This window comes from Sceloporus occidentalis, unplaced genomic scaffold (assembly GCF_023333645.1).
Source record: "Sceloporus occidentalis isolate IW3139 unplaced genomic scaffold, rSceOcc1.0.p SCAF_106, whole genome shotgun sequence".
NCBI lineage: Eukaryota > Metazoa > Chordata > Lepidosauria > Squamata > Phrynosomatidae > Sceloporus > Sceloporus occidentalis.
In genome coordinates this window covers 1087137-1100715 of record NW_028317086.1, presented here as the reverse complement: position 1 = coordinate 1100715, position 13579 = coordinate 1087137, and the positions used below count along the sequence as shown (strand labels likewise).

The 13579-nt window shown below is 37.7% G+C and overlaps 1 protein-coding gene across 1 annotated transcript; it reads left to right on the top strand.

Moving 5' to 3' along the window:
• Window positions 1–1981: 1981 nt before the first annotated feature.
• LOC149283315 (ferric reductase 1-like) lies at window positions 1982–13251 on the top strand. Its single transcript, XM_089497703.1, has 15 exons — window positions 1982–2081; window positions 4114–4244; window positions 4597–4688; window positions 5774–5834; window positions 6283–6468; window positions 6910–7011; window positions 7810–7957; window positions 8791–8904; window positions 9205–9317; window positions 9760–9846; window positions 10904–10995; window positions 11218–11276; window positions 11475–11612; window positions 12637–12662; window positions 13162–13251. Exons 1-15 carry the CDS (start codon window positions 1982–1984, stop codon window positions 13249–13251), a joined length of 1539 nt encoding a protein of 512 aa, XP_089353829.1.
• Window positions 13252–13579: the final 328 nt, after the last annotated feature.

The window sequence follows — 13579 nt, the reverse complement described above, 5'->3', positions numbered from 1 at the left end:
TAGGCTGCTTCAAGCAGCCAATCAGTGATAAGAATAGTCAGACCACTAAGGAAGAGGGGAGCTGCAGCTTGGTAGCTGCAGTCCCTCCCTAACGTAAATAGTTTTTAATTTTTAAAGAATGCATATTAAAGGTACTTTGATTCTTATTGGTGAGGCTGTCGGGTACAGTATACCGTCTTTCTAACATCTCCCTGGGGTGGCAAAAGAAAAAATAGGAACCGGTAAATCCACGTTGCTTACTAAGACAATGTCAGCGTCACTATACTCCCTGGGCTCAGGTTATAACCTCCTCACCCTGTGAAGAGGAGGATAAACCAAACCTCTTACAACACGCTGATAGTATTTCTACAAAGACCTACTTGTTCCAGAAGATCTTGTAAACTTTACAGGGACACCGAATTCTACATAACTCGAGTTCTGAAGAAAGACATAGGATACCAGGTGTGTTATCATCGGGAATAGAAGGCATTTCTTAAGCTCTCTAAACAGCAGAGAAGAAAAACTATGTTCATGTGTGTAGGTTTTCTAGGATGACAGCAGCCCGTGTGAAATCGCCTGCGTATTCAGAAACAGCATACAGGTGTGAAATATTTGGGAATGTTAACGTTCACAAAAATATGTAGATTATTGGGAATTGTAAGGGATATAATGGGAGATTTTTTAAAGTGCTGGTTTTTAGGAACTTTGTCAGTTTATTGTTTTACTCTCTCATTGGCTTATTTGTGTTATTGAAACAAATGCAAAAATGATTTTTGTGGGTTAACATATTAACCCATTTAGACAACTTTACAAAATAACATAAAAGCCAGGAGGTAAAATAAGACACTATATCATACTTATTATCATTTATCTCTCTCTTAATAGTACATCTTCTGGAGGGCAATAGGGCCGGTTAGTTTTGCGTTTCTGTCTCATGTTTTTGGGTCATAATTTTCTCTGCTTACAAATACTTAGCAGTGAACAAATAATTTTTCATACTTTTTAGCTTCTCACCAAATATGACACAAGCATGATCTATATCCTTCTGGTACAAAACGAGAAGACGGCCCTGCTCTTGCGAGCTTACAATCTAGTTATTAAGCCAGTGCAACACAGCAAATAAATAAAAAGTACAATCAAAGCTATTGTTGGAGGTTCTGTTTTTATTTCCTGTTTTCATTTTAGATCTGGTATGCAGGCAAATACAGCTGATGTCATTTTAAAAAGTTTCCACCAAAAAACATGCCAGCTGTTCCCTTCATGGGAACAGTTCCCGTGAACTTGCATTTCTTTTTTTATAGCTTGCTTTTGTAATGATGTTCAAAAAGATATTGTATGAAGCGCACAGATCACATAGGCATTTAGAGCTTTAAAGAGCAGTGTTCTCTTTCTTTGTAAGCTTTTTTTTTTTTGATCAGGGCACTCCTCAACTTTTCTACTTGTAAGTAAAGTTTACTTATTGTACAGATCTGTGGGATATGATGTAGCTATATAATTCAATAAATAATATCTACTTTGTTTATTGTAACCCCCCATATTGCAATGTAAACTTGTTATTGCTTATGCTCTGAAAATGTCAGACATCACTTTAATATAGAGCGCTCCCTTTCAAAGCACCAATAAATTGTACTCGCTCAATTCAATCATCCAGTTTTCCATTTTAGAGCTGTGTGAGTTGATGTAAGCTTGGGCCTGGTTAATCAGATGATTCACTCCTCCATTCTGTTTTTAGCCCATGCGTCCTGAGGCGGCTCCCTCGTGAAAAGTGCTTGAGGTTTTAATTATGATGAATGGTGTTTCTGTGGTTTAGTCTTCTTATTCTCTTTGCAGATGTCCATATACCATCTGTAACTGTGACAAAGAAGCATTTGTTACATCTCTAATTTATGTCTCCCAATAGGTGGAAATGTATACTCAGCTTTTATTTTTGGTTTGCATTGCTGGATATTGGGTGCCTGTATTTGGTTATCCAAATGGAGCTATAAGCGATTCCTGTGATACGATGCTTCCAAGACATGGAAATAATATCCTGCAGACCAGTACGCCACCCTACAACATCAGTGTGTCGAGAACCACATTCAGTCCTGGAGATGTTATTACAGGTAAAGCCCATGGAAACACAAAGCTATACCCAACTAACCAACATGGCCATATTTCCCAAAGCACATATTCACCTTGCAAATGTGTCTGAACTAGAAAGTAGTACTGGATACAAATTACTTCGTCTCCGGGGGGGATCTTCGTATTCTACTAATATTCACTCGTTCCCGTGTTAAATTCATCACATTCGTTTTTCTCTTCTTTTTCTGCCGTTTTCCAAGCCTGTCTTAAGACTTTCGTAGTATAGCTACTAAAGCTAATAGTGTAAGAAAAATAGATCCCTAGCGCTCTTAAGCATCTCGGCCTCATCGGGGCGGGGAATGGCTAAGAGGAAACCCAGCTTTGGCGCCAGGATTTAAAGGTCTGTAAGAGCGACACTATTGGTCACTGGCAGGGGCTCGTCTGACATCATCCAATAAAGAGCAGCTGCCCTTTCCCATTCATTCTTTAGTGTAAATGCAGTTATGTCAATGCTGCTGCTAACTGTTACAATGTAATACATTTGTTTCATTCATAGGTTCATTTTATGAATGAGGGACAATGTTGGATCATTCATATAAATCGCCAGAAGCAAACCTATGACTCAAACAAATAAATACATAGGGGTTATATGTTAATTTAGTTTATGGACAGTGTTTCTCACATATCCTAAAATTTAATAGGAATGGGCTGGGGATGAAAATCAGCCCTAAAAGTTTTAAGGCTTGGGCCAATGAATGATGTGTACAGTTGCCTAAGGCACACACATGGTTGCCTTTTCACAGCATGCAAATGTGTGTACGGCTGTCATGCACTAAAGCACTGGATTGGCAGCATGAGCAGCAGTTAAGGTACATGACAGGCATTACTGGGCAGCGACCTTCTGGGCACTTACCTGCTATACTCCATGATCATACTGCACCCAACAACAGTACACCAGTCATCTTTCCATTCCCTTCCACCTAAAATCCAACCTCAAGTTGTAAACTTTCAGTGATACATTTTGTGTTCAGTACAAAACCTCCAGTAGTGTCATTTTTACCACCATTATCATCTGCCCTGGGCTGTCATCTGCTTTATTTAAGAAAAGGAGGGACTATAGAGTTCCCCTTCTCCCTCTAGGACTTTGGCACGTGATATGTTGATGTCACTCATAACCAGGGGGCAACACATTATTACTAAAAAATGCATCCCATGCCTAGGTCACATCACTAATAATGCTTAGCAGACCAACCCATTGGTCTATGGTATGTACTACAGAATTACTCTAATCACCAAACTTACCAAACTTAACCAACATGGTCAACCTAACCAATTTTATTCCTATCATCTCCAACCATAAACTCCCTCCAGTCCTTAACTGTTTCCTAACAAATGCTCTCCTCCTCACTTATCACCTCTTCCTTTTCCCGTCTACAAGATTTCACTCAAGCTGCCCCATATCTCTGGAATCTACTTCTACTGAACTTACAGCTTTCACCCTCCCTCCCAACAGTCAACAAAAATCCCAAAACCCACTTCTTCAGAGAAGCATTCCACCTTAGCTGCTAGAACTTCCTTGTCATTGAGACAACCACCACACTACCTCTCACCCTTTCTCTGTGCCTTATACCCCCCACACTACTTCTCACCCGTCACTGATACCCCCCGCACTACCTCTCACCCTTTTTCTGTGCCTTATACCCCCCACACTACATCTCACCCGTCACTGATACCCCCCGCACTACCTCTCACCCTTTTTCTGTGCCTTATACCCCCCACACTACATCTCACCCGTCACTGATACCCCCCGCACTACCTCTCACCCTTTCTCTGTGCCTTACGTTTGTCACCCCATTCCCTCAAGATTGTAAGCTTGCGAGCAGGGCTCTCTCCACCTAATGTATCGGTTTGTCTTAGTCTGTCAATTCTCGTCTTGTCATACCCCTTGAACTTATGTATTGTATTAAGCGCTGCGTAAATTGTTGGCGCTATATAAATAAAAGATAATAATAATAATAATAATAATAATAATAATAATCTCTGGTAACCTGTAACTTTTTTTCTCCCTTCAAGTTACAATACAATCCAGTTCTTCTGGTTTCAAAGGATTTCTCCTGCAGGCAAGATCAGTGGGAGGCAACAGGATTGTTGGATCATTTACAAGCACAAATGGGAACTCTCAACAACTTAACTGTGGACAGCCAGTGAGTTCTTTTTTTAACTCTACCTCTTCTCGTTAATGGTCTGTCTCTCTACAGTAAACATAATTAATATTTAATGGACTTCACCAACATATATTTGTCTTTAATATTAAAAGTCCTTCATTGGGGCCCACAGAAAGCCTTGTAAGAGAAAAGTCTATTTTATGGGCCATAAACATCATTAGTCGGACCACCCTAGCCATCTTGCTAGTCAGAAGCTCGAGAGGAGGACTTGTGCTGTAGCTACTGAAAATATAGTTGATGTTAAGATTTAAAAAAACAGATATATTTTAAATATATTTTGGTTGCCTTGTTTGTCAGTTTAGTCTCTAAGCCATTTTCTTTTAATGTTTAGAACACGGCACTCAGCCACACGAACAACAATATAAAAACATCAATCACAGCTAACTGGACAGCACCCACAGGAGTTGGACCTTTACGCTTCAGGTATATAGAAATGATGGGATTGGAGGTTCTACATCCTTGCTTTTGCAAATGGTCTATACAAAATATTTTTCTTATTTATGGATTTTGTCTTGTTTGTGGGTTTTTATCTTGATATCATTGTGATTTTGCATAGTTTGAACTTAAAGCAACATGGGTTCCTTGAACAGGGAAGTCCACCATAAAGGAATTCCGAGTTGGTTGTTTGATACAACTCAGCTCCAGACAACTGGTTAAAACAGAGCTTACAACAAGATCCTACTTGTTCAGCAATTTTGGGAAGTTGACAGTAAAGATTACCCTGAGCCCTGAAATAAATGGTTCGTGAGAACTACTATAGTTTTTTATACCTGAATTGGTCCAAAAGCAGTTTGGTATGGAAGATTCTTTGCTGGGTTTGTGGATCCTGTGTGCCAGGTTATGATATCCCATTAAAGTGTTTTAGCTATCTTCAGACGTTCAAAAGACTCCAACAAAGTTTCTTGTACCTGTTACCCTTTTATATAATTCTAAGGGGTGAAGCCTTATTCTGTTCCAGTCACTTAAACAGTAGCAGAGATGTAATTGCATGTCAGCCCATAGACATAATATTAATCTAATCTCAGTGGATTTGTGAAATTTGTAAAAAAAATAAATAAATAAAAAATAAATCACTTTTGTCAGTGACTAGTCCTAAGAAAAACTTTTATGTACATATTTGCACTGCGATTGCATCATTTAACATCTCCTCCTTTTTTGGCATTCTTGAAATACCTTGAAGTAGTCAGCTACTACCAAGAGTAGGTCACAAGTCTCCCATTTTTCTTAACAATTCTGCAACACAGCTGAGCAGAACCACACTGGCAATTAAACACACATTAACCTGAAAATCTGAGAAGTTCTTTATATTTAGTATTTTAGTATTACTTTATTGCTTGAGCAATAGTTATATAAAACATATATTTTTGATATATATATTTTCTAGGCTTAAGTGACTTATTTAATTAACATATTGTGCTTCAGATGTTTCTAAAGTCAAATAAAAACGTGTCTTTATATTCAATTTTTTTTTTTTATTTATTTAAATCAATTTCTGCTTTTTCTTACAGAGCTACTGTCCTGAGCAGTTATAGCACTTTCTGGCAGGTTGAGAGTGATATCCTAATAGCAGTAAGTTTATGTGTGTTTTGCTTATAATTTCCAATGTTTTCCAGTCTGATAATAGTCACATTCCTCATCTGTTGTTTCAGAATGTTATGTTATATACTACTTGATATGTTCTGTCTATCCGTTGTACAGCGCTACAGAATATGATGGCGCTATAGAAGACAATAAATACTAATAATAATTTCTTGAAACCCATAATTGAAGAATTTCCTTTAAACATTTTGATTACTTAAAATTTCTAAAAAGGCATAGACCTCATGTTTGGTACAGTTTCTTCTTTTTGGGATGCAATTCTTCTAGACAATACCTTTTTCTATAATCTTCAGAGTCTAAATTTAACAGAGGTTAGATGCTATCCCTCTCTTTGCCCCATTGTGATCAGTTGTATTCTAGCAGAACCATCTCTGCTGAAAGTAATTTTCATTATTTGTTCTCTGTTTTGTGTTTCTAGTTGCAGATATCCAATGACACATGTGGTTCTGAGAAGTTCTGCCTCAGTAGTCCAGCAAACTGCAGTCCTAATAACACCAACTGTATATTCATGTCTTCAGTCCCTTCTGCTGATGGCTACGTGTTTGAAATGAGTGGTCCTATGTCTGGATATCTTGCCATTGGGTTTTCTGATGACCAGCTCATGGTAAGATGTACAAAGCAGACTAGACTACTGGGTAGGGAAGGCACATCCTAAATAGAATTGGGAATTAAAATGGACGTAATAATAGTAAATGAGAAACAAAATGAATCCCTTCTGATCAAAAAACTGTGGGATCTATCTTGTCCCTTATTATGGGTGGGTTATTTTTGAGTGCCTTCCCAGTAAAATTGTAATGTTGGTAGATATTGTATTTTTGACTCTGTTGATCCCTGTCTCCTATAATATTCACATATTAACTAGACTTGGATTTTGTCCTATGCACTGTATATTGGGTTTACTGAGCCCTTGTTTCTTCACTGTTGTAATAGTCGTTTGACTGGTGATATTTTGTGAGAACGCCCAGATAAATGTATCTCAAAAAATAATAACATATCTTTATGAATATAGAGTAAACTGGAGTACTAATCCCAATTTATATTGCAGGGAAATGATGATGTTTACCTGTGTACAGTGAATTCCAGCGGAAATATTTTGGTTCAAAGAGCCTTCAACACTGGACGAAGTTCTCCGACTATTCTTACTACGGTAAATACAAAACCCACAGAGAGGATTTCTGATAAATTTCTCCTATGGGTTAAACTATACAAGATTTTGCTTATGATCCTGCTGTTTTGTACCAAATATATATCTCCAGAGGAGTACTGGTTACTTTAAGCCTGGGGCAATGCCCAACAAACATGTAGGCTTGGTGCGTCCAGTCCATAAAAGTCCTACACAGAATTGATCCAGTCTTGGTGGCCAAGACTTAAAACTTAAAACTTCTTTCTGCAGCCCTGTCACCCCCAATTGCTTAACATGGAATTGCAGAAAAACCTTGTGTTTTGAGTTCACATCCTTCTTCAGCAGTGCACTTGTTCCCATGCTTGACATCTACCTTGTTTACAGGTCAGAATACTAAAAAGTAACAATGCCCCTCATGATTACAGAGTTCTCTCCATCACAGAAGAGAAAAGTCCATTCATTATACGTTAAAATTACGTTATTATCGAAAAAATTCTCTCTGTAATGCCTATGCCATTACAACATTAACTTGCGGAGACCCCTAATCTATGTTTTTTTTTAACAATGCATCACCCTGTACATAAAAAGGTGTACATGAGGCTCATATACTTTTCCTTTCCAACTTTTCACTTCATAGTAAATTGAGCCCACTGTTTATTCTCGTAATAGACTATGTATTAACATGTCCATGCTTTTGGTAACGGTGTCTTCTCCCCCATGATAATAGTGTTTGGTTAGGGTTAATCAATTATTTAATCAGCCCTTTTGAAAAAAGTGAAATATTGTCCAGACCATTTGTTTATACTGTTTTTGTTTCTTTAGTACACATCAGCATCTGTTGTGACTCGGAGTGTAAATGGGATTTTGCAATGCTCCCTCATTACCCAGACAAGCATTTCCACCCAGACAAGAGCCACTGCAGGTTCTAGCTATTACGTTTTCCTGGCCAACGGGGAGTCTCAAGCAAATGGTGAGAATGGCAAGAGCAAAGTCAAAGATAACATGGGAATAATATGTCTCATTGGCATGCGTTAAGCGGAGCCCAGGTCGTGGCATAATGGAGGGTCAGGGCATGTGACAACCATTAAACATTTTATTAGACTACATGTACTTGTTAAGGGGGCATAACCACCCCATTACCATCCATATTAACATATGTCTTCTATTAGATTTTTAGCTACTTTAACTGTTTTACATGTTTTATGGTTTATAGTTTTTGTGACAAAACAAGGGATTCAAACGGTTTTGGAACCTGTCTGTGCTCATAACTATGAAGTATGAATAATTTAGTTGCATTAATAGTTGGTAATACACTACATGATCGTGAATTTGGCGATGGGAAATTTGGTATCTGAACCAAAGAAAAACACTAAGGATTCTCTTTGTTACTCTGTATTTAAACACCTGTGATATAAATAAATACATGTAAAACGCTGCATCAACGTAGACTTACATATTACATACATAATACCTTTCATGTCTACACACAGAGAAACACTGAATAAAGCCAAATTCATAGGAACACATTGAAAATACCGTCTAGTTTTAATGAGTGTCATCTTGGTTGGGTATTTCATAAAACTTGGAAACTAGGTATATTGTTACATTTTTTTATCCTTTATTCTTATTAATAAAAAAGAATGTCTTTGTCTGTCAATTCCCGTCTTGTCATACCTCTTGAATATATGTATTGTATTAAGCGCTGCGTAAACTGTTGGCGCTATATAAATAAAAGATAATAATAAATAACAATAATGTGTTCCTTGTTGTGTGTAGCCTAGTAACATAATCTTTTCTTCACAGGACAGATTCTCAAACATGCAACAAGACCTATCATATCTAACACAAGAGTTGATCTCTCAAGTTTTTTGTCATCCGGTGTACAGATTGGAGGAAATCGTGTAATTCTGGCACATGGTGAGAATAAAAGCCTGCTGTATTTAATCAGATCCTGGCTGGAATTCAAAAGATGCCCTATTTTACAGTTGTATTTTTTACTTGAATTTTCCTTATTTAAATTTGTGTGGTGTATATACATTGTTCATGGCTTAAGACCACACTAATACACTTGATAATATAAATATTATAATCCAGTTTCCCTGATGATATAAACTATGATGCCCCACTCCCTTATAAAATGCAGCACGCTGTATGAACAGTATCATTATAATCAGAACAGTAGCTGAACCTCTGTTTGGGTGAATATTTGTTCCTCAGGTGCTCTGATGCTAGTCGCTTGGATGACGACAGGGACCATTGGCATGATTATGGCTCGTTACATGAAGAGTGCAGCTGGAAAGCCGTTCCTGGGAAAGGCTCTTTGGTTCCAGGTGAGAAGAAACATCATCTGATTCACTTTCTTATGAAGCACGCAAGCAAAAAAGCTTGGCTCTCTGGAGCTTTCTGCATTATGGGGTTAGAATGGGTATAGGTATTCCTATGTTATGCCTCTATAGAAGAATGTTTTCCTTCTTTAAGGCCTTGTCTGCTCTTTGGAGAAAATTTCCATTAAGTGGATTTGCTTTCTGTGTTTCTCATTGGGATTTTCTTTGGTGTGTCTTTTGGAAAGTATTGGTTGATTTGTATAGAATACACCATATAGCTCTGTGCACGTCTAATGTGTTTTGGACCATAATGTTAACCAGCTTAGCTTTCCCTCCAGTGTGCCTCAAATGAAGCATGTTGATTGGCTCTTTTGTATTCTGTGTGTGTGTTTAGATATAGATATATTTATATATATATATATATATATATATTTATTTTTTCTTACAGGTCCATCTCTTTCTGATGATACTTACTGTCATTCTCACAATCATCGCGTTTATAATGGTTTTCGTAGAGGTTTCAGGCTGGATAAATGTGAGTATTCATGATAATTAGGAGAGCTTTCACTAGTAACCTTTTTAACCCCTTAAGGACAATGGGCGGTCCCTATACTCATTGAAAACAATGCATTTTGAGCCAGTACATGTACAGGCTTTGTCATTAAAGGGTTAATGCACCTATTCTGCTTTCATCTACTGTGTAGCAAGATGGCAGCCATCTGATGCATGAAGGAAGATGAAACCAACTTACAGTTTAGTAGACTCTTATAGTAGTTAAACTCAAACATCTCCACACAGGGGAAATGGATCCTTTATGAAGCCAGGCACAAAATAAACAGATCTGGACGTCCTGCAGTGGTTCTGTTACGTCAAAGAATATTCTTTGGATAGCTACTAGAAGCTCTGTAGCAAAGCAACTCTAAGATGGAGTTGTGAGCACATGTGAACAGGAGTGGGAGGGGCCATGAAACAATATTCAAAGCAGATAGCTTTATGTATAAACACTAGAAATAATGCATATTACTTAAGTAAGAATGGCAACAAGATAAACATGGCAGCACCTGCTTCACAAAATTACATTGGCTCTGTATGTATGAGCGCATATACAGTAAACAATCTTATGGCGGTGACGTGTTTATATAATGATATAGGATATGTGCTAACAAGAAGAAAGTACCCCTAGACACAAAGAAAGCCTATTTATTTGGTATGATTAAACATTACAGAGTAGTGCCAGGGCAGAGCATCTTCTCACACACACCCAGGATACCCTACAAACCTGGATACTAGTGTGGATCTCAATTAATGAATGTCCCAGGGAAACTAGTGACATTGCAGAGGAGATAAAGCAGCTTTTATACAGGACTGGCTTTACAAGGCAGGCAGCCACAGTATGTTGTCAAAGTGTTGCCACACGAGAAGATCTATCCTACTGATTTCAAGAAGACAAAACACATAAATACCGTTACATAGTAACTTTCGCTAATAGACTTCATCTATTGTCTATTGGTGAACCAAACCAGTGAACCAGTGTATCTTGCATTACTGCTACAAATTATAGAAACCCATTATGTTGTGTTTTATTCACACAGGGGGCCCATCCAGTACTTGGATGCATTGTGATGATCCTCTCTTTCATTCAACCTATTGCTGCTTTCTTTCGCCCAGACCCAAAGAGTGAGAGGTATATTATAATGAATAAAAAAATGTTTAATTCAAATTCTTCGGGAACAGCCAAATTCATTATGGAGGAGACTTATTTATAAAATTTATACAAGAGGCAATCTTCAAACAAAGCTCCATGACGTTTAATCAGGCTGGTGTCTGGTAAAGCATCTGGGAGTTGTATTTAACGTCAACCGCAGCTGTTCTTTCTTAACCAGTTGTTTTGTTGTTATAATTGCAGGCGTTTCATCTTTAATTGGGGACACAGTATTAATGCACTTGTGATAAAGGTGTTGTCAGGTAAGATAAGAACTTCCATAGCCCAAAATACTATGCACAATAGAATAAATAACCCTTGGTAGTTTGAGATCTAACTGTCTGATGCTACAAAATATTTTAGTATGTAAAACAATAACGGTATAAAATAATTACGTGTGTTACCATGGAAATTCTTTAATTTGACATTCTTCACCTTCTCTTCTTCTGCTTTGTCTGTAGTGGCCACTATCTTCCTAGGTCTGCAGTTAATAGACACATCCCCAACTCTTTGGTTGTCCAAGGTGATGGGGGGATTTTTTGCATGGGAGGTTTTATTCTATATCATCCTTGAGACAAACATGCGAATAAAAACTAAAGGTAAGAAACCATTGGCTTGTTTGGCTACATTCTGAAAGTAATTTAAAAGTGAGATCATTGTAATGGTTTTATATTTGAAGGGCCAGGCAAATCCACAACACACTTTAAAGCAATGTATTTATTAGTTTTCCAGTATTCAATGGCTGAAATTGAAATATACTCCAAAAAATTATAATTTTGTGTAGAGTGGGCAACATCATATTGGTGATCGATCAGATGGCCCACAATACTTAGAAGGGAAACTTTTAGCCTAGCTAACTTATATAATTGCAATTACCTATAGCTTGTGCTTTTTATTTGTCAATTATTGTGATTGCTTTGAAGATACTGTTCACAATACGAAGGACAGGATGAGCAGGAGCCTTTGCAGATATTGCTTATTTTAACCATTACAGATTTGTTCGGCTTACAGAAGTGTAGAACATATGGTTAGTTCCATATTTACCTCGGACACTGCTCTAGGCCTAACCCATGGCAGTTCCTCCATCCACTCCCTTCTTGATTGCCATCCTTGCAGAGGAGCAACATGATGTGAGTTTATATCACAATGCTCCATGCCTTTAGTGGATCCCAAGAAAAGGCTTCCATAGTGTAAATGGCATGATTGGAGAGATCTCCCTTGTAACCGGGCCATTGACAAAGGAAATCTGCCCCCTAGTTTTACGGCAGGGAGACTGCCACCTCCTTAGGCCTAGATGGGCTAGGCCAGGACACTCAATTAGGGGATCCACTTCAAATTGTTACCATCCATCTTTGTATGTGGACAGGAAGGGGTCAGATAAAGTTAGGAGTTGGTTCTAATGAGGTAGGTTATAAGCTAAAACATGTTGGCGTGCATGAAAATGGTGAGGCTAAGCGTAACTCCCCACACATTTGTAATATTGCTTTAAAACATATTTGGTGACACAAAGCCTTAAGAATGAAACCTTAATTTTGCTCACAAACACACATTACTAGCAGCATTTTTCATTTTAGAGCTGACGATGGTATATAATGCTGACATCTTTGTTATGTTTTCTTACAGAAGTAAAGGAAAACAGTGAAAATAAGGTAAACTGTGTGTTATGCTTATTTTTTGGCAATATGTCGACTTGTGAAGTATTGTTTATGATCCAAAATGTATGAAAAAAAAAACCATTATAAGCAAAGTGTTTGATAAGACAAAAATATCAATGAATTGTGCTATTCTAAATAAAGTGGGCGCAATTATTTCTTGGAGACTTATAGTTGGGCCTTGGCATTACAGGAAACCATGAAAGCAGCTCTGTAGGCTCACATGTAAGAGTATTTCTGTCCACTCCATTATTTGACTCCAAGCAATTTATGAGCTTCAGAAGTGACCCCCAACTACTCTCCCCTGTAGCCACTTACTTGCCCACTTCATGGCTTTTGGAACTGTGGAAGTACAACCTAAAACACTTGCATCTCCTAAGTACAGTACTAGATTATTTTGATTCCATATAATTTTCTCCTGCTGTAGATGGGAGAGTAGGGTATCACACAAATTCTATTACCTTACTTGAAGTTCTGTTTGTTTTTTTTATTATAGATTGCGAGTGAGACAATTGCTGTGGTGGTTTTCATCTGTGGAAATTTGGCTTTCCTGATATCGCTGCTGGTGGGCATCGGAAGTTCTTAAGATGTCTGTTGATGGTTCCACAGTCAAGCAAATAAATCTCAAATCATATAGGGAAGAAAACATTTCTAATCCCTGAATCCGAATTTTATTTATGAAGTGCCTGGGCATGTAGTTTTTCATTACACTGGACAACTGATACGTTTACAATGATGAATCGCTCGGCGTGGTTCAGAAGGGCCTTCAAAGACACTAGCAACATGAACAGTTTATATGTTTGATATGTTTGTATATTTTTTAATTGCCCTGTAACTATTTTATATATGCATTTTATTTTGTTTATTTTGAGTGCAGTTAATGTGCTGGGTTTTTTTTTAAATTGGTAATCCCT